At 49.0% G+C, this 22,088-nt stretch overlaps 1 protein-coding gene across 1 annotated transcript; it reads left to right on the forward strand.

Annotated features, from left to right (window-relative positions):
• Nucleotides 1-9,435: 9,435 nt before the first annotated feature.
• Nucleotides 9,436-14,230, forward strand: LOC130108133 (thyrotropin-releasing hormone receptor-like). The gene is made up of 2 exons (XM_056274985.1): nucleotides 9,436-10,221; nucleotides 13,835-14,230. Exons 1-2 carry the CDS (start codon nucleotides 9,436-9,438, stop codon nucleotides 14,228-14,230), a joined length of 1,182 nt encoding a protein of 393 aa, XP_056130960.1.
• The last annotated feature ends 7,858 nt before the right edge of the window (nucleotides 14,231-22,088 follow it).

Raw genomic sequence — 22,088 nt, forward strand, 5'->3', positions numbered from 1 at the left:
GTGAAACTTCTCACTGTCAGGTGAAAAGAAGCGGCTGGGGACTCCACATGTATGGGAGGAGGCATGTGGTAGTCTGCAGCCCTCCACAGATCAGCAGAGGGGGTGGAGCAGAGAGCGGGACGGCTCGGAAGAGTGGGGTAACTGGCCAAGTACCAGCACAATTGGAGAGAACAAACGGGGGGGGGGGGTCATAGGTCAGTGTCAGGAGCTAAAAGAGGTGCAGAACTCACACCAAAGTGAATTTAATAAATCAGTAAAGCCAGCAGATGACACAGAATAGTCTGGAAGTAAACCAATAACGGCGTGCCAGAGAAACCGTTCACTTAAAATCAGGGGCGACAATCTGATATCAACTTTGGAGGGGACAATTACATGACATTTTCTCAGCACAATTCCTGAGGGGGACACCGAAAATAGTGCTGTACATCAGGGGCGAAATATTGGGGGGGGGGATATCATTTTTCCCAGGATGGGGGGGGGGTCATGTCCCCCCGCCCCCTCCCCCCCTGGGATTTCCGCCTTTGCTTAAAATACACAAATATAATTTACCCAAGCCTTTACATGCTATACAACATGGCAGATAAGGGACTTGGATCCTCTGAGAAATCCCAACACACCCTGGTAGACAGCATCCAGGGCAGAAGGTACATGCCTAAATAAAACACCATAATCTGATGGGGTGAAAAGTAGAAACAAGTCTTGGTTAAGAAATGATATACATTGATTTTATTACAATTAATCCTCGCGGGGAAATTCATCCTCTACATTTAACCCATCCTGCTCTATAGGAGCAGCGGCAGCGCCCCGGGACCAGCTCCGGTTTTTCTTTCCGCTGCCTTGCTCAGGGGCCCAGGCAGGAGTGTTAACCCGAACATGCGTGTCTTGTTGATGGTGGGAGGAGACCCACGCAGACACGGGGAGAACATGCAAACTCCACACAGAGAGGACCTGGGACGGCCTGGGGGTTCGAACCCAGGGCCTTCTTGCTGCGAGGCAACAGCGCTGACCACTGGGCCACCGTGGCGCCCAAAACACTTTGTATTATTAGAATAGAAGCCTGATTTTATTCTCATTTTACTAAAAGACAGTGTTCCATCAAGCCCGATACTCCAGTCTCTGTAAGAATCACCCACTTCAATGGTTTTTGCCATTCTGGTTGTAACGGAAGGAGTGGAAAACTGCTTGTCACACAGACCTTCTTCTGCAAACCCACATCCCCCACCCGCTTTCTGCCTTCTCCACCCACTTTCTGCTGCTGCGCTGAAGACGTTCGAGTCCTACCTGACAGTAAACACTGAACTCAGCAACTACAAAATGGTTCATGAGTTACATGTTTGTAGTTCATATGTACTCGGACCACACTTGAAACACTTTTCTAACGTCACTAATGACTTAAATCATCATGTTTTGTCTTGTTTTTTACCGTCTTTTACTAAAAAATAAGTCGGCTCTAGAGGGTAGAATTTCTTTTGTTCTTTGAAGAAGAGCTTTCCCTAGTTCATCTCTTCTCATCTGATCTTTTTCCTGGCTCGTTTACATACTGCCAATCAGATCAACTCATTAAAATACGAAACCCCGCCCACCCTAACTGTTGTCTATACTTGTCACTCAAAGGTCAGCTCATGAATATTAATTAGGACCACACCACTCCCTCTCAGTTCTCGAGACAACTGTAAACAGTTATTTATAAAGGTATTAAAAACCCATATCAGCAAATGAATAAATGTTGCTGAATGTGTAATTATGTTGTGTGCGACCTTTTTATTACACACAAAAAACTGATCTACTGACTCGGGTCCAACTCTAAACCCACATGTCGTACATGTAATGTTGCAGGACTGATCCTCTCCCAGATCGTTCTCCTTTACCGTCCAGCTGTCGTGTCGTGAGTTTCCTTTTCAGGAAGCGACCTGTTGAAGTAAGAACTTCCTGTTTGTGAGTCACGGGACGTTTCCTGTGGAAGCGGCGCACCACTCGCCGGGCCCACTCCACCTCCCGTCAGCGACACACATCACGTCATGTGATTGGAACACAACGGACATCACTTCCCGTTCGACATGCAGCCAGCTCATTTGCGTCATACAAACAAGGTCCATACATGTAACATTACACATGTTGTTGTGATGTTACACATTTTGTTGTGATGTTACACATTTTATAATGTTGAATTGCCAAATTGTGCACTGACATTTGGATTTTTATTGGTATATGATCCTGTGTAGACTTACGTTTGTCAGTAAAAGACACTGCTGGGTGACCTAATAGCTGCAGTAGTGTTCAGCCACCAGCATGTTGAACTGTTTAACCTTGTTGTGTTGTCATCCCTGCTACTGCAAGGTCCACGATGGAAACAAGTTTTTTTTTTTTTACTTTGTGTTATCCACGGCAATGTGAGACTGTGTCTTCCCAAATGTCAAAAACAAATCAACTAACAAGAGGTTTTCAAAAACGAGCTGTGCCAGACACATCTGTTACAGACATTACAGACCAAGGCTGGATTACTGACAGGGCAAAGTGGGAAACTGCCCCGAGGCCTTAGACCCCAACGGGCCCTATAGGCCTAGGTTCCACCATGTGTCAATTGGTTTGTGGTAATCCGATTGAATGCAAATGGATTTGGGAAATATGCACCATTTAAACACATCCATCCATTAGCCAAGCCACTTATCCCAATCGGGGTCACAGGATGCTGGAGCCTATCCCAGCAGCCACTGGGCGGCAGGCGGGGAGACACTCTGGACAGCCCACCAGTCCATCACAGGGCCAACACATTCACACCTAGGGACAATTTAGCACGGCTAATTCACCTGATCTACATGTCTTTGGACTGTGGAAGGAAACTCACACAGACACGGGGAGAACATGCAAACTCCACACAGAGGATGACCCGGGACAACCTCCAAGGCTGGACAACCCCGGGGTTCGAACCCAGGACCTTCTTGTTGTGAGGCGACTGCGCTAACCACTGTGCCACCCATTTAAACACATTATCAAATGAATTGATAGGGGCCTTAAGACGGGCCCATAGCCACTCTTTGTACACACATACAACATATAGAGAATGGACAACTGGTCGTGTTGGAAGGAGCCCGTAGGACATTTTTCCCCCCTTCCCATAGCGAGCTAAAATGGCCATGTTACAAAGTCCGCGGTGGTGTAGCGGTCTAAGCATTGGCTTTGTGTCGATGCAGATGCCCACTGGGGACGGGGGTTCTCGCCCCGGTCTCGTCAGATCCGACTATGGCCGGACTCGATGAAGCAGCAATCACTGGCAACGCTGTCTTCGGGAGGGGGGCGGAGTCGGCTTGTGTTCGTCACGTGAACGCGTCTCCGTGTGTGTCGGAAAAAACAGTGGTTCGACCTGGAGTCGCCTTGTCACGAAAGTGGGGAGGCGTCTCCTTCGAGACTGCCGGCCGGAGAGATGCAGTTGGCGAACGCATGCAGTACGAGGGTGGGTGTTTGAATTAAAATAGGGATCGATTGGCCACTAAATTGGGAGAAATCAGAAATAAATTTTAAAAATGGCCATGTTACAGACATACCTTTTACCTCCAGATTTCACTTCATTCATTGGGAGACTTTGGGAAAGCTTATTTAGCCAGCACTAGCTGCAGTGCGCACCAACAACCACCAGGTGGCAAACGTGAGCAGTCAACAGTGCTGTCTCTATACATGGCGCTGGTTATACACGGCGCTGTTCAAGACTTCTATCTCTCTCTCTCTCTCTCTCTCTCTCTCTCTCTCTCTCTCTCTCTCTCTCTCTCTCTCTCTCTCTCTATGTAAACCCATCCAAGGCCATATTTGACGCACAGACCAACATGTTTCAATGATGAAAAATAAAGATAAAATACACTGTAAATCGGCAAGCATGGGATTATTGGAGTTAATAGAGGTTAGTGTAATCTACTTTATCGCCACTAGATGTCACCAGTGGGCTTTAGAAGCGCAATAAAAGCAGGGTGTATAATTTGTATTTGTTTTTAACACTTGTGTTTCTTCTCTTCGGTGTTTTGAGGGCATGTGTCATGGTCCCTGTAACGGTGTTCCCACCCCTGTAGAGGAAATGAGCAGGTTGCTGAGTCTGACTCCTTGGAGCACTGCTTACCGGCCTGGATAATTTTGGCTGAGGGAATAAAATTGTTCCATAAACTCATCAAGTAACTCAGCAGCCGGTTCCCTTGAACCCATCCGTGCCACCGTGTGAACTTCCTTCCGTTTAAAACCTCCTGTGTGTTTCATCAGAGCGCTCCGGCTTCGACGCCTCCTGAGCCTCAGAACACTATTTTTAAGTCCCCAGCCTGGAATAGACAAGATGCTTCATCTATTTTTAATCTCTCCGTTTTGTCCTCCTCCACGTGTTTATCCCGCAACTCGGCAGGCCGTCTGAAGAGGAGCCACTTTGTGGCGGTTGATCTAGAATCCATGAATTAATCATGCTTCTCTCTCGCGCGCGCGCGCGCGCTCAATCGTCACATCGCCGTGCTGCGCTCCACGTGTTCCACGTGTTCGAGCGGAGGTTTGAAACGCGCCAATTTATCTCCGGTATCTGGCACGCCGCCTCATTTGAAGTCCAATTAATTTAGAAAATCACACAAGTTACAGAGACGATATCTATGTAAAATGAAAGCAACAACTTCTCACATCGGGCGTCCGGGTAGCGTAGCGGTCTACTCCGTTGCCTACCAACACCGAGATCGCCGGTTCGAATCCCCGTGTTACCTCCGGCTTGGTCGGGCGCCCCTACAGACACAATCGGCCGTGTCTGCGGGTGGGAAGCCGGATGTGGGAGTGTGTCCTAGTCGCTGCACCTCTGGTCGGTCGGGGCGCCTGTTCGAGGGGGAGGGGTAACTGGGGGGGAATAGCGGGACCTTCCCACGCGCTACGTCACCCCCGGTGAAACTCCTCACTGTCCGGTGAAAAGAAGCGGCTGGCGACTCCACGTGTATCCTAGGAGGCACGTGGTAGTCTGCAGCCCTCCCCGGATCGGCAGAGGGGGCGGAGCGGCGACCGGGACGGCTCGAAAGAGTGGGGCAATTGGCCAAGTACAATTGCCCCCCCTCCTCCCCCCTTCCAAAAAAACATTTCCACAGTTCTCCTCACTTGGTCTCCCCAGAAATTGCTTTCAAAGTCCGTTAGGTAAGTGCGGGAGTAGGTCCGGCCATCTACAAACCAAATACCGGCTCAACACTTGTGTGCATATTCAAAAATGAATCAGCATAACAACAGAAGATACTGGAATGCCGTCTTATGTGTCCCTCCTGATACAAAACCAAGCCTCCATGCATGCCTGCAGTCCAGCAGCGTGACAGACAAACAAGACTGTCTGAGTCCAGATAAGCAGCTATGTACGTTCCATCCAAACCCCGTATAAAGGAAACACAATAGAAGGCAGTAGAACATTCCCTGGTCTGGTTGACCATACTGCTGCGTACACGCCAGTATCTGCCATGCATTAGTATTCAAACTGACCGCTAGTCGGAGGGGTAAAGAGCTCTCTGGGCTTGAAGTGGTTCATTAGAATGTGTTCTCTTGCTTTGGAGAGATGGTTGGATTAGGTTTTCCCCTGAAAAAAAATTACACTGCCCGAGGAGGAAATGGGGCCTTCGGATTCTGCCTGGACGAGGTGGGCTGGCAGGACGCTGATACTACGAACCCATCAGCCACATCCTCAGCTAGCCGGGAGCAGCAGCTCCTCTCTGCCAACGGAGAAACCTCCCTGTCCCTCTCCGTCCACACAAGACATGAAAACCTTATTCCCCTTTCGCCCATAATAGGACGGAAATATCTCCCATGGCTTAGATTTTGACTCTCCAAATCCCTGAATTACATACCCCTGCCTGTACACGTCTCTCACTCCTGCTCTACATTCCGGTGTGGGAAGATGGCGCGTCTGGGTTTTTGTGTCGGCGCTGGTTCAGCTGGGACAGCTTGGTCTGCTGCGTCCCGTGGGCCCGAAGGCCGCGGCCCCGCCTGGAGCAGTACCCGGAAGCGGGGCAGGCTAGGCTAACTGCTAGCCCATGCAGGCCGGCAGTTCCGGTAACACCGAGGGCGGTCTGGCGGCGGCCTCGCCTGGCGTTGACTGTTTGGTGTCGTCGTGTGGAGTGTGAGGAGGTGTGTCGAGGGTGTCTGGCTGGGGGAGCTGGCGCTGGTTCAGCTGGGACAGCTTGGTCTGCTGCGTCCCGTGGGCCCGAAGGCCGCGGCCCCGCCTGGAGCAATACCCGAAGAGGAAACACCTAGGGCGGTCTGACAGGACGCGGAAGCGGGGCAGGCTACGCTAACTGCTAGCCCATGCAGACCGGCAGTTCCGGTAACACCGAGGGCGGTCTGGCGGCGGCCTCGCCTGGCGTTGACTGTTTGGTGTCGTCATGTGGAGTGTGAGGAGGTGTGTTGAGGGTGTCTGGCTGGGGGAGCTGGCGTTGGGTCGGCTGGGGGAGCCTGGTCTGTTGCGTCCGGTGGTTCCAAAGACCACGGCCCCTGCCTGGAGCTGCGCCTGAAGAGGAAAGACCAAGGGCGGTCTGACAGGACGTGGCAGTGGGGCAGGCTTAGCTAACTGCTAGCCCATGCATGCCGGCGGTTCCGACAGTCATCCTGGCTGGCGTTCACTCTCTTGGACAGTGATTTTCATTTATTTCATTTTTTGGGGGGATATATGTGTTTTTGTAGTTTTTGCAGTTTTGTGTAGTTTGGATATATTTGTTCTTATAGGTTTTGAATATGTGTTTTTGTCTTTGTGTTGCACTGCTGTGGGCTGTGGGGAAACAATGTGACAAATAAATGTTCCTGATTCCTGACACTGCACCATGTACACAGACTAGTAGAGTAATGTCAATAGTGTTAGCTAGTTTCAAGCCATGAGACTGTTTGTACTGACCTTACCCTGTATATACATCCCTCTTTACTCTTGTATCATGTACTCTATTACTACGGCTAAACATATAGTATTAGTAGTATCAGTAGTTTTGTTTTTCTTTAATCTGTGCTGTCAGCAGGCTTGGCATACAACACAGGGAATTTGCATGCCAGTGTGTCCTAGACACAGTTAACCTGCAGGTGGCGTTCAGGTTCTCCACCTGCAAAGGCAATCTTTACTAATGATCAAGAACCACTTATAAAAGCCTCGCGTGATCTGTGGGATGACAAATGCAGTATTATTAGTAGCATTAGCAGTACATAATGGCTCCTTGGTTCTCTGATTGTCAGAGACTCCTCCACCAAAAAACGACCCCACAGGTCGTTTGTACGAGCAGCTTATTAGAGCCTACAGTTGGGTTTTAATCTACTTCCTCGCGGTCCTCCGTAATTATAACACGTCACTTTCCCTGTAACGTAAGCATCTCCTTCCATAAGCTGTGGTGAGGATGAATATTAATAAAAGCAAAGTTTAATGTCACATAGCGGTTATAATGTCCACGCTAGCTGACTTGCTAACTTGTGGCTAACGTTAAGCTAGCTCTTATAACGTCATTCATAGGTACACATACTGCCATTAGCATCTTAGCTACTATACAAGATGGCGAAACACAAAAACGCAGTGACTACATATTCTATTGTTCTCACGTTGTTTTACAAACCCACAATGCACAGAGGCAAAAAGTATCTGTGGCATATCTCCTGCCGCCGGTAGGGGGCGCTAATTTAGGAAACGCGCCTGTGGGTCGTATTAGAGGACAGACGACCTATGTGATTGTATGGGCTGCTGGAGGACTTGTTGGATTTTCGCTTACAGGACCAAATCTGCACGATGCTCAGGGGTACACAACTCCACTTTTCATTGTTTAATGTCCATGCACACCGAGCAAGGGCAGTGTGGTTGAACTGAACTGGAGTGAAGTGAAATGTCCACAGCAGTACAATTATCCTGGGCAAAATACACATGTTAAGTATAATGCCATTCCTGGTGAATGCCCGGTCGATGAAAGCGGCGACGTGCTTAATTGCAGGCTCCGTCTCCACGTGGCTGCAGTAATTACTGAGTTTATCATCACAATCAGGTTGGCTGCCAGGCTCCACGCCTGGACAGAGAGCACAAATTGATTTTGAAGTAGGTGGTCCAACGTACTGTACATAGGATACCGTGGTGCCTCGTATCCGTGGACGAGAGGGAGGGGTGCTGGTGTGTGTGTGTGTGCGTGTGACAGAGAGAGAGGGAGAGAAAGGGAGAGGGAGAGAGAGAGAGAGGGAGGGAGAGAGAGAGAGGGAGAGAGAGAGGGAGAGAAAGGGAGAGGGAGAGAGAGAGAGAGGGGAGAGAGAGAGAGGGAGGGAGGAGAGAGAGAGAGAGAGGGAGAGAGGGAGAGAGAGAGTGAGAGAGGGAGCTAGAGAGAGAGGGAGATAGAGGGAGAGAGAGAGAGAGAGAGAGGGGGGAGAGAGATAGAGAGGGAGAGAGGGAGAGAAAGGGGGAGAGTGAGAGAGGGGGAGAGAGAGAGAGGGAGGGGGAGAGAGAGAGAGAGAGAGAAAGAGAGAGAGGGGGAGAGAGAGAGGGAGAGAGTGAGAGAAAGGGAGATAGAGAGAGAAAGGGAGAGAGAGAAAGGGAGAGAGAGAGAGAGAGAGAGAGAGAGAGAGAGAGAGAGAGAGAGAGAACGGGAGAGAGAGAAAGGGCGAGAGAGTGAGCGAGAGAGTGAGCGAGAGAGAGAGAAAGGGCGAGAGAGAGGGAGAGAGAGAGAGAGAAAGGGCGAGAGAGAGGGAGAGAGAGAGAGAGAGAGAGAGAGAGAGAGAGAGAGAGAGAGAACGGGAGAGAGAGAAAGGGCGAGAGAGTGAGCGAGAGAGTGAGCGAGAGAGAGAGAAAGGGCGAGAGAGAGGGAGAGAGAGAGAGAGAAAGGGCGAGAGAGAGGGAGAGAGAGAGAGAGAGAGAGAGAGAGAGAGAGAGAGAGAGAAAGGGCGAGAGAGAAAGGGAGAGAGAGAGAAAGGGCGAGAGAGAGAAAGGGAGAGAGAGAGAGAGTGAGCGAGAGAGAGAGAGAGAGAGAGAGAGAGGGAGAGAGAGAGAGAGAAAGGGCGAGAGAGAGTGCAAGACAGATGTGCATGAGTAGAGCCGACCAGGCAGCTCCGGTTTTCTTCTTTCTCCTGGTCAGTTCCTTCTGGATCTGCACAGCGCTGCTACAACCGCATCCTCCACCCGGTCCTGCTGACCCACGCCCGCTGCCAACTATGGTGAGCCATCTCTCAGGACACATTTGCACATCATTTATATTGTGCTCTCCTGCATCTCCTACCTTCCTGACCGAGCAGAAGGAAAACATGTAAACCACTGCTCCTTCCCGGTGTTTGATGGGAACCTTGTTATATCACACAGATGTGAAATATACAGAAATGAGAAATCCTGCAATACACGGTGGACACTTTGGGGGGTCTAACGAGATCTTTTGTCCTGCGTCTCCTGTTTTTTCTCTAGGGCTCTTGTTCGAGGATCAACTGAGGTGTGCCGACGGGACTTTCGACACGATGGAAAATCACACAACCCCCGATCAGAACGACAGTCTCGCCCACGTTGTGAATTTGACGGAGATGCCGCTGAACCCCGTCGAGGAGCAGGTCATCACCATACTGCTGACGACGGTCATCTGCGGGGTCGGGATAGCCGGGAACGTCATGGTGGTGCTGGTGGTCCTCCGCACCAAGCACATGGTGACCCCGACCAACTGCTACCTCGTCAGCCTGGCCATAGCGGACCTCATCGTGCTCCTGGCCGCCGGTTTACCCAACATCTCCGACGCCGTGTCCTTCTGGATATACGGCTACACCGGCTGCCTGTGCATAACCTACCTTCAGTACCTGGGCATCAACGTGTCCTCTTGCTCCATCACCGCGTTCACCATCGAGCGCTACATCGCCATATGCCACTCCATCAAGGCCCAGTTCATATGCACCATCTCCCGGGCCAAGAGGATCATCGCCGGCGTCTGGATCTTCACCTCGCTGTACTGCATCATGTGGTTCTTTCTGGTGGACACGGACGAGACCGTCTACGCCAACGGCGTGGTGGTCACCTGTGGCTACCGGGTGTCCAGGAACCTCTACATGCCCATTTATTTCCTGGACTTCACTTTGTTTTACGTGGTCCCCCTCGTCGTGGCCACCGCGCTGTACGGGCTCATCGCCAGGATTCTGTTCATGAGCCCCCTGCCGTCGCATCTGAGCGAGCGGGCCGGCGGAGGGGGCTTGGTCCACCGGGGGCATTCGCACGGCCCCGTCACCTCCAACAAGGGCGCAGTCTCGGCACGAAAACAGGTAAAGACTGGAAAACGAGAACAACACCAATGATAACAGTAATAAAATATGACCCTTTAACCTTTCATACATGAGTGGCAGCTCAAAAGGGCTAATTTACATCAGGGCGTCGGGGTGGCGGGGCGGTCTAGTCCGCTGCCTACCAACACGGGGATCTCCGGTTCGAATCCCCGTGTTGTCTCCGGCCTGGTCGGGCGTCCCCACAGACACAATTGGCCGTGTCTGTGGGTGGGAAGCCGGATGTGGGGATGTGTCGCCTCGGTTGGGGCGCCTGTTCGGGGGGGGGGGGGGGTGGCGTGATCCTCCCACGCTCTACGTCCCCCTGGGGAAACTCCTCACTGGCTGGCGACTCCACATGTATGGGAGGAGGCACGTGGTAGTCTGCAGCCCTCCCCGGATGGGCAGAGGGGGTGGAGCAGCGACTGAGACGGCTCGGGAGAGTCGGGTAATTGGCCGGATTCAATTGGGGGAGAAAAGGGGGGGAGGGGGTGCATTACATTATGAAGAATCAGACAAATGAAAACAGAAATCCGCGACTTTTCTTCGCTCGTAAACTTGTTATTTAACCGTCTGTAACGTGGAGCCAGGCTCCATAACACCACCGGTCATCTTTGCCAAGGTTGGAGACGCTCTCCGCCCACCCGGCATCACAACGAAGCGCGTAATACACCCGCCGGTCTAACCCGCCGGCGCCACGGTTTGCCTCGCTCAGGCGGGAAAAGTACACGCGTGTATGAAGGTGCAGTGCCAGCAGGGGGCGATGATTAAGAGGTGAAGGCAGGTTAGGGTTAGGGGAGGGATTTTGGAAAATGCTGTACTGCTTCTTCTCCTCCTTCGGGAAGTTGCCGGCGTTGAGTTAATCATCGCCCCCTGCTGGCACTGCACCTTCATACACGCGTGTACTTTTCCCGCCTGAGCGAGGCAAAGCGTGGCGCTGACAGGTGGGACCGGCGGGCGCACTACCCATCTTGGCGTGATACCGGGCCGTCCGTGTACCGCTGTTGAAATGTTTTGATCGGGTAGGACGAACACTGGCGCAGCGGCAAACCCGTTCCGACTGAAACGGGAAACAAGATGAAACGTGATGCTGATGTCTCCATGACAACCAATATGACTGTACAACGGTGTTCCCATATGGTGTGCTGTAGTATGTAATACATCAGACAGTCTGTGTTGGCTTTGGTCCCAGGGTTAGGGTTAGGGTTTTACAAGGGTGGGAACTGTTTACTGCTGAGCTGACGGCACACCACCCACAATGGCCGCTGCACCCGGTTTGTAGTCCCAGAAAATCAGTGTCAAAATGCTGAATGGACTGCATTTTATATTGCGCTTTTCCAGCTGCAACAGCCACTCAAAGCTCTTTACAACCAATGAATGCCTCACATTCACCGCCCACCCCCCCACCCCCACACATAACAATGCTGGTGTCAACCACGCAAGGTAACCACCAGCTCATCAGGAGCAGATTAGGTGTCTTGCTGAGGTGCACCTCCGCATTTTTGGCAGGAGGAGCCGAGGATCAAACTGGCAACCCTCCAGTAAGCGGATGACCTGCTCTTCCTCATGAGATACTGCCATCAAGAGGTCTGTTTCCCTCTGCCTCCTACATCCACTATATCGCAACGCTGTTCTGCTGGAATACTGACTGTCTGTCCAACACAACCGCCACATCATCATCATCACGTTTCAAATGGATCAGCTATAAACTTATTAAATGGGAAAAATCACTGATTGCAGCTTTAAAATAATCATAAAACTACAGTAAGAAGTGGCGCCCTTAACAACAGAGAATGATAATTACAAAAATTAAGAGCCTATAAAGTCATATGCATATAATATAATATGAACTACAGAGGTATAAAGTTGATCAGCCACAGCATGAAGATATGGGAAAGAGTAATAGAAGCTAGGTTAAGAGGAGAGGTGGTGATCAGCAGCAGCAGTATGGGTTCATGCCAGGAAAGAGCACCACAGATGTGATGTTTGCTTTGAGAATGTTGATGGAGAAGTATAGAGGAGGCCAGAAGGAGGTACATTGTGTCTTTGTGGATTTAGAGAAAGCATACGACAGGGTGCCGAGAGAGGAGATGTGGTATTGTATGAGGAAGTCGGGAGTGGCTGAGAAGTATGTAGGAGTGGTGCAGGATATGTATGAGGGAAGTGTGACACTGGTGAGGTGTGTGGTAGGAATGACAGATGGGTTCAAGGTGGAGGTGGGATTACATCAAGGATCGGCTCTGAGCCCTTTCTTGTTTGCGGTGGTGATGGACAGGTTGACGGACAAGATCAGGCAGGAGTCTCCGTGGACTATGATGTTTGCGGATGACATTGTGATCTGTAGCGAGAGTAGGGAGCAGGTGGAGGAGAGCCTGGAGAGGTGGAGGTATGCATCGGAGAGAAGAGGAATGAAAGTCAGTAGGAGCAAGACGGAATACCTATGCGTGAATGAGAGGGAGGACAGTGGAATGGTGAGGATGCAAGGAATAGAGGTGACGAAGGCGTATGAGTTTAAATACTTGGGGTCAACTGTCCAAAGTAACGGGGAGTGCAGGAGAGAGGTGAAGAAGAGAGTGCAGGCAGGGTGGAGAGGGTGGAGAAGAGTGTCAGGAGTGATGTGTGACAGAAGGGTACCAGCAAGAGTTAAAGGGAAGGTTTACAAGATGGTTGTGAGACCAGCTATGTTGTATGGTTTGGAGACAGTGGCACTGATGAAAAGACAGGAGGAGGAGCTGGAGGTGGCAGAGGTGAAGATGATAAGATTTTCCCTGGGGGTGATGAAGAAGGACAGGATTAGGAACGAGTATATTAGAGGGACGGCTCAGGTTGGGGGGGGGGCAGTTGGGAACTGCCGCAGCCGGACGCGAACCCGGGTCTCCCGCACCACGGGCGACTACATTAACCAATCAACTAAAGGGTCTGACCCGTTAGCCAAGGGCTAGCGAGTCTGCACATCCGTGGTCCGTTACACCACAACCTTCCTTCGGGAAGTGCTTCAGCCTATCAGCTCCCTCACGCCTCTGGACGCACGCGCTTCCGACGGCCTCACGGTTTTACCATCCCACGTCTGACACCAGTGTAGCGAATTCGGGGGGCAGCGGGGAACCGCCGCAGCCGGGACGCAAACCCAGGTCGCACTAACCAGTCAACTAAATGGTCCGAGCCGTTAACCAAGGGCTAGCGAGTCTACACATCCGTGGTCGAGTCTACACATCTGTGGTTGTTACAGTATGATTTCAAAATGTTGTAACGTCCACTGATAAATAGACTCGCTAGTCCTTGGCTAACGGCTCGGACCCTTTAGTCAACTGGTTGACGTATAATCGCCTGTGGTGCGGAAGACACGGGTTCGCGTCATGGCTGCGGCGGTTCCCGGGCTGCCCCCCGAATTCGCAACAATATAGCAACCTTTTGCTAACTTCTGTCCAGAATGTTACCACCACTTTAAGGAACCATGCTGTGTTGCCCCAATTAATGATCACAATGAATAAGTGTATCATTTGCATGAACTCACTAGGATATTTATAACTTCTATCCATTTGAATATCGCCGGATAACCACATATGTGTCCCTCTCTTTTCTCCGCATGTTGCTGTGTTTTTTGCAAAAATGTCAGGTCACAAAGATGCTAGCTGTGGTGGTGGCCCTCTTCGCCCTGCTCTGGATGCCGTACCGGACTCTGGTGGTGGTCAACTCGCTTACAGACCCACCTTACCACAACACCTGGTTCCTGCTCTTCTGCCGGATGTGCATCTACACCAACAGCGCCATCAACCCCATCGTGTACAACCTCATGTCCCAGAAGTTTCGTTTGGCTTTCAAGAGGCTGTGCCGGTGCAAAGGGGAGCACAAGGAGAAGGTGACCAGCCAGCGAGCGGCGGTGTATTACAGCGTCATCAAGGACTCGTCCCACGAGAGCCACGAGACTGCGGCGGGGCCCAAAGATGACCCGGACCACAGGAAGTTCGACTTCACAGAAAATGACACGCGCACGGCGTTTAGCGTCGCCTGACGGAAGACCGCGACGAGTTATCGGGGTCAGAGCCCGATTCATCGCCGAGCACATTTCCACCACAAGGGGATTTCCTCGGTTTGGTTCACATGGATCCTCACCGTACAATGCAAACATTACATATACAGATTACAAAGGATTTGAACCAAGGTTAATGTTGCACTATAGCACGCACACGCACACGCCCAGTATAGCTACAGTATATCAGAAATTTGGGGAGGGAGGAAGGAGAGGAAAGAAAAATACGCAAGATACAACAAAGTGGAACAAGAGAGCTGCTTTGCAATGTTTTCATTTCATTTCCTTGTTATTTCTTCGGCTCGTGGCACCTCGCAGCTCCAGACAGAAACAAGTGACTCGTGATCAAACACAACTCCACTTACACACCCCGTGATTGAAAAGGAGCAGGGGGAAGGAAAGCAGAAGTGAAGTTTAACGATGAAGAAAGACTTAAACAGAAAACCACTTATGTAGCACGGCCGCGATTCCACTCCTGCCTAAAACGACCGTGGGCGGTCAAAACGACCGCCGGTGTTTAAACTCTCTATTCTGTCAAGGTAAACACCCAGCTGAGATATCAATGCGCTACATATGTTAGTGTGTCTGTTATGAACTGACACCAAAATTAACATTTTAACAACTTTTAATACTATTTTTAAACAATTTAAAATGGCCGCTGTGCAACGCCTGTAAATACTGCAGCGCCTCGGTGGTAGTCGTGGTGCGTCTGTACGCTGACAACGATCAGAAGTCAAGTTTAGACTATTTCTCTCCACTGGAGGGCGCTAGTGTGTTTCTAGGACAGAGCAACGGACTTCACGGAGGAAACGACGCCACCAACACGCGTCATAAATACTGACGTGACGCGCACCATCACGCGCAAATTACACGGCGGTCATTTTGACCGCTCCTGGTCGATTTAGGTAGATCCTCTCTGACTTTTTTGTGCGTGCCACTGATCTAAAACTCATTTTAAATGCAAATATATGCAATTTTAGGGGAATTCGAGGAGCGGCAGGTGTGTATCTTTTTTTTTCTTCCTCATAGTTATGAAACTATACTAAGAATGGCCTTCTGTTTGAGCCTTACTTCAGCAATAAACCTCACACAGATGCCAATCAGTTTCTTTTTTTCCATTTTATTATAGATAAGTACAATACAGCATTGCCATTATAAAGCTGCAAGTATTAATGTAGTACAGTGAAAGTAATTCATGCAGTAGCGCCCGTGTGAGGGCGACCTGGGCTGCCATCAGCGGCGCCATCTTGGATCTCTGGCAGGATAGACGATCTAACCTTTGTGTTTAATGGAATATTGTGTGTAAAAGGCTTCATTTCAACGGAATTTAATAGTTACTGTACCTATGCCAAATGTGGCAGATATTCATTAAACTGTAGATATTACTATTGTTCTTCATGGCATGGGTCTTACTTGTGCTGTAGCCTTTACGGTGTGCAATGCAATGTGCAAGGACTGTTGTGTCGGTCTTATAACTGTTGTAGATACGTTACATACTGATTTTTCTGCAGATGTTGAAGCGACTTAACTAAGCACAGTGACCTTTTATCGTTTGTTCACTTTCACCTTTACGCGTACAAGACTTTTATAGATAATATGAAGACATAAAACATTCACCCCTACAAGAAAAAAGAGCAATTGCCATCAGAGATTTTGCAATTACAAGTTCAGTGTTCATGTACACCTGGACAATTACAGACGGAGAAGACAAAGTTTGTTTTTTATTGAGCACTGCTGCTTTGTGGGGCATGTTGTGAGTGTTGTGATGCTGTTCGCACCCTGTGATAAAAAATAGGTGTCCAGGAGGGAGCATTAGTGATGTGGGCCTGCAACAACTGCAAAATTCATTAAAATATTGATTGTCTAAAGAGTCAAATGGCTCGGTGCCTTCTTGATTTAAGAGATGAAGAAAAAACAGAGACTCTTAAAGTAAACTTGTTGCATCCATTGTGTAGGCATTTTAAAGCTACTATTGAATTGATGAGCCACATTTACTTGGGTATAGGAACATTTTCAGGGCTTGATGACGACACAGCATCCATTTCCTTTAACACACCCTGACCTAAGCCATGGCTTAAAGCCCGAGTAGGCAACTTTCTTTTAGCGTTATTTCTGACAATTCTCGTGTCCCTCTTATGTTGTGTTCACACCAAACGCGAAGCAATTTTTTGCGCGATGAGATTACATATAAAGTCAATGCAAAGATGCGAATGGCGCGAATACTGCCTCATTCACGTATTCGCGAGAGTTGAAAATATTCAACTTGAGCGAGAAATTCGCGGGACGCTGTGTCGCGAAAGCCTTCTAGCGTTGCGATTCTCCTGACGTCCGGTTGAGTCAGAATCTGGAGGACAAGCTGATCATCGCGGGTTCGCGTACTGGATCCTGCGGCCAAACTTGTACGAGTAATGCGAATAAATGATCCCGCGATCAAAATCGTGCAAGTGGTGGGAACACAACTTTACAGCTATGAATAATTCAAATAGTCTGAAAGAAAGTCATGCCCCTGTGTTTAAATCTGAGTCTGTATTCAGGATCTCAAAATCTCACCTTAGCAGTTGAGGTTTTACCGCTCCTGGTACTCCTCAACCAATAAGGGGAGCTCTATGCGACAGCCTGTCCAATCATTTGCCTGCCTGTCTGGTTGGGCAGAGATTGTCATACACCGTGTTGGTGCTTCAGACAAAGTGATATTTATAGTTGTTGACGTCTCTCGTGTCCGAGGATCCATTCCACGAGATTAAGGTGTGTGCTTGAGACGAAGATGGCTTGACAGTCCAAGGTGAGATTAGAAGAGACTGGGACAGCGTGGACAGGGGATAGTAGGGGGTGGACCCAATTCTGCGGCTCTCTGCTCTTGGTGGATTTTTCAGCGGCGGCGCTTTTCTTCCGCATGCGTTCGTTTGTCAGTTTCGGCCTTGATGGGACCAGCCAGGTAGGTAGCTTTCCAGTGTTTTCGATTTTCCGCTACTTTTTCCCAGTTCTTAGGGTCGATGTTGAAGATAATCAGCATTCCCTTGATACAGTCCTTGTAGCGTTTTTTGGGAGCTCCTCTTTTTCTTTGACCTTCAGTCAGTTCGGAGTATAAAATTTGTTTCGGAAGTCTGGTGTTTGGCATCTTCTGGATGTGGCTAAGCCACCGCAGCTGGTGATGTTCAATTGTCGTCTCAATGGAAAGGAGATCGGCTCTTTCGAGAACTTGATTGTTGGTGACTCGTTCTTGCCAGGAAATTCCCAGAATACTTCTCAGTTTTTGCTGGTGGAAGCGTTCTAGTTTATGGATTTGGTACTTGTAGAGGGTCCAAGCTACACAACCGTACAGGAGGGTTGAAAGAACCACTGCACGGTAAACCATGATTTTGGTTGATTTCTTGAGATCACAATCATAGAAAACATGGTGAGAAAGTCGGCCAAAGGCAGTGTGGGCAACTTTCAGTCTGTTGGTGATATCCGGTTCTAGACTGCATGTTTCTTCAAGGATACTTCCAAGGTACTGAAAGGATTGAACTTGTTCTATAGGTTGGCCATGGATGGTGATTTGAAGTGGAACTCCTGGAGTATCCTGAGGCACAACAGCAAGCGTTTCGGTTTTCTTGATGTTCACAGAAAAGCCAAAAGTTTCATAGGCCTGAACAAAGGGGTTGGTGATCGACCGAAGACCTTCTGGAGTCATGGCAGGAGCAGCATTATCATCGGCATATTGAAGCTCAATGATGACGTTGGTGGATGTCTTGTTCTTAGACTTCAAGCGCTGGAGATTGAACAGGCTGCCATCGAAGCGGTAATGGATGTTGACTTTACCGTCGAATGACCGATCTGTCTTCTGCAAGAGAGCAGCAAGGTATATGGAAAATAACGTAGGCGCTAGAACACAGCCTTGCTTTACTCCACAACCCATGGGGAAAGGCTCGGAAAGGGTTCCACGGAAACAGACAGAGCCTTTCATGTCATCATGGAGGGCGCGAATCATCGGGATGAAGTGGTCAGGGCATCCAGATTTGGATAGCACGTCCCACAAAATGGCTTTCGGGAAGAGAATCAAATGCTTTCTCAAGGTCGAAAAAGATGAAAAACATTGTCTTCTGTTGTTCTCTTGCCTTCTCCATGAGCTGTCGTGCCGCAAAGATCACATCGGTGGTCCCTCCGTGGGATCAAAAACCGCTTTGGGATTCGGGGAGAACTTCTTGAGCCAGGGTGGTGAGACAATTCAAAAGGATCTGTGACAGAATATTCCCAGCTGTTGAGAGAAGGGAAGTTCCTCTGTAATTGCCGCACAACCCTCGATCCCCTTTGATATTTATTTATTTATAAATACTACCCTTATAAGTACAAAAGTGCCTCACAGCATCGATGTAGGTGTTACTAAACGATTCCATGAAAAAGATAACTTTTACTTGCACAGATTATCAACGAAAATATGAGTTTTGTCAGTTACAACAGCCAAACTCATCATACATGTATGAAGCTGGTTTGGAGGGAGGGGTTACTGGACAGAATGTGGAAGCAGCATGGGGCGACTATATTTTTTTTTTTTTGCCACTGGATTTTTTTTTTGGGGGGGGGGGTTGTGTCAAAATTGCTCACTTCTCTACCTACCTTTAAACTAGAACACATTATAACCATCTTGGATTTTCTCAGTTTAATAACTTTTTGGGGGGGATACAGACCTGCTGCTCCCCAAATTATCCTAAAATTGCATAAATTTGAATTTAGAATTAGTTTTAGCTCAAAACGACCATGGGCGGTCAACATGACCATCTCGCAATTTGCGCGTGATCGTGCGCATCATGTCAGTATTTTGACGTGTGCTGGTTACATCATTTTCTTCGTGAAGTTCGTTGCTCTGCCCTAGAAACACACTAGCGTCCTCCGGTGGAGAGTCTAAACTTGATTTTTGCCAACATGTCTGGTTACAGACGCACCACGACTACCACCGAGGTGCTGCAGTTTTTACAGGCATTGGACAGCGGCCATTTTAAATTGTTTGAAAAATAGTATTAAAAGTTGTTAAAATGTTAATTTTGGTGCCAATTAGTTTCCTAACAGACATACTAACATAGTATGTAATGCATTAATAATTTAATATCTCAATTGGGTATTTATCTTGACAGAATATAGAGTTTAAAAACCGGCGGTCATTTTGACCGCCCACGGTCATTTTAGGTAGGAGTGAAATCCCGGTCGTTCCTTAAAGAAATCCTACCGGGGGGAAATGTCACCGTGGCTCAACTCAAGTGTGGTGAAGAAAATGACCCAAGTGAAACGTACATTCCCACACAGCAGCCCAGCGCCACGCCATCTCCACCCTCCAGTCCATTTGTTTGACAGCGATGCTGTGGTGTCGACTCTCAACGGGGACTTGTCAGATCACAGATTTCTGCACTCGGCTGTAGAAGATGATGTCTATCGGTATTTGCAGTCCTGTCATGAAACCACTCATTTTAGCCATTGGTAAACACCACAGGAAGTGTAACGAGCGTCCGTTCACATCATGTGAGGCTCCGCCAATGAATATTTATGGTCATGTCTGCATCGACCCACCAACAATTCTTCTTTTGCCTTCAGTTGTTTTTTTTTTTATTTTGTTTTTCTGTTTTTTTTGCAAGCGTCTTCGACTGAGATGTCTCAGTGTAAACAGTGTAAATATGCATTAGCCTCCCACTCGGCTGCTAACGCGGGCTGTGCTTTTTTGGAATATTCACTGCTTTCAGTCCTACTTCGTATCCTTGTGTGTGTTGGGATTGTGTTTTTGATTTTCAACTCTTTACCATGCTGGAAGACTCTGGTCGCATACCCTTTGTGAACTGGTTGGGTTTTGACCAGAGCCGAGACAAAGCTGCTAAGCATCATATTCAAGTCAGGAAATGCCCCAAGAGAACGTCCGGGTGGCGTGGCGGTCTATTCTGTTGCCTACCAACTCGGGGATCGCCAGTTCGAATCCCCGTGTTACCTCCGACTTGGTCGGGAGTCCCTACAGACACAACTGGCCGTGTCTGCGGGTGGGAAGCCAGATGTGGGTGTGTGTCCTGGTCGCTACACTAGCGCCTCCTCTGGTCGGTTGGAGCGCCTGTTCAGGGGGGACGGGGAACTGGGGGGAATAGCGTGATCCTCCCACGCGCTACGTCCCCCTGACGACACTCCTCATTGTCAGGTGAAAAGAAACGGCTGGCGACTCCACATGGATCAGACACATTTGGGCCTAATCTGGGGCACTTTTGGTACTTACGGCTCAGTTACGGCACTGGCAACTGTTGTGTGGGCCAGATGTGGCCCAAATGTAATGAACCGGGCTTGACTTGGGTTACAGCACATAGTATGTGGGCCAGATGTGGCCCAAATGTAATGATCCGGGCTTGACTTGGGTTACAGCACATAGTATGTGGGCCAGATGTGGCCCAAATGTAATGAACAGGGCTTGACTTGGGTTACAGCACATAGTATGTGGGCCAGATGTGGCCCAAATGTAATGAACCGGGCTTGACTTGGGTTACAGCACATAGTATGTGGGCCAGATGTGGCCCAAATGTAATGAACCGGGCTTGACTTGGGTTACAGCACATAGTATGTGGGCCAGACGTGGCCCAAATGTGGCCCAAGTGCAGCTAAGTTGAGGCAGCCACACTCACCCTGAGTTAACGCCGTCATTCAAGGCCAAATGTGGGCTGTAAGATAACTGCAGATGTGGATCATATTTGGGCCAAAGATTCTTTGCCATCTGAGGTGGTAGAACTGCAGCCCTCCGCGGATTAGCAGAGGGGGTGGAGCAGCGACCGGGACGGCTCGGAAGAGTGGCGTAATTGGCTGGATACAATTGGGGAGAAAAAGGGGGGGGAAATCCCAAAAGAAAGGAAGAAAGAAAGAAAATGGAGGGACTACATGTCCAATCTGGCCTGGGAAGGCCTTGAGATCCCCCAGGAGGAGCTGGAGGGCATTTGTGGAGAGGGACGTCTGGAGTGCCCTACTTAGCTCGCTGCCACTGCGAGCCCACCCCGGAGAAGTGGCTGAAGATGAGATGAGAAAGAAAAATAAGTGAAACATTCTGGTATATTCTGGACTCATGATGTGTACTCTCACACAGCTCTTGGTGAGTAAATGATTGTTGAAACTAGACGGTAAGAGATCTCTGTGTGATCCTGAGACTGTCAGTCTTGTTCAGACCGACCTTCTTTCTGCAGAGCAGAACAGGAAAAGAAGTGAGTAAAATTAAATTGCCGCAGTTTTGCATCCTTTTATGTGTCGTGCACTTCATGTACCTTTTGGGGCTCCATGGGAAATGTGCACGTCAGCGACAGAAGAGTGCCGCCTGTTTGTATTAAAAATAACAGTAATAAAAATAATTTATGGCTCATATCACAAATTGTACTGTAGACACCCGTAGCACGCAGTGCCGGAGATGAACCAGGGGAGGATAAAACAGATGGGAGGATGTCCTGTCTGTGAGGACCCACATGACATTTACAGCGGGCCCAGTTACATCTGAAACTTGTTGTATTTGAAGTATTCTCAACATTCAAGAGCCCTCGAAAAAACACACCGGGGGCGATGGACCTTTTAGCTGGGAAAAAAAAAAAAGCTCGTCAACATCTCAACAACAGGCAACAGTGCAGAAACCAAATTCGAGTTATAATTTACGCCAAAACAATCCCATGTTTTTCTATGAATAACAAATGTTTATTACGCATGTTATGTATTTCAGAATATAAATGGTGCTTATTGATTTTTTCTCAATAAATTAATTTTTCCTCTCAATAGTTTGTCAATGCTGATAAATTCTACACGTGGGTTTGTCTCAAACTATGTGATTTATAATCTGAATTACAGTGCTAAGAATTAGGGACTT

This window comes from Lampris incognitus, chromosome 2, assembly GCF_029633865.1.
Source record: "Lampris incognitus isolate fLamInc1 chromosome 2, fLamInc1.hap2, whole genome shotgun sequence".
Taxonomy (NCBI): Eukaryota; Metazoa; Chordata; class Actinopteri; order Lampriformes; family Lampridae; genus Lampris; species Lampris incognitus.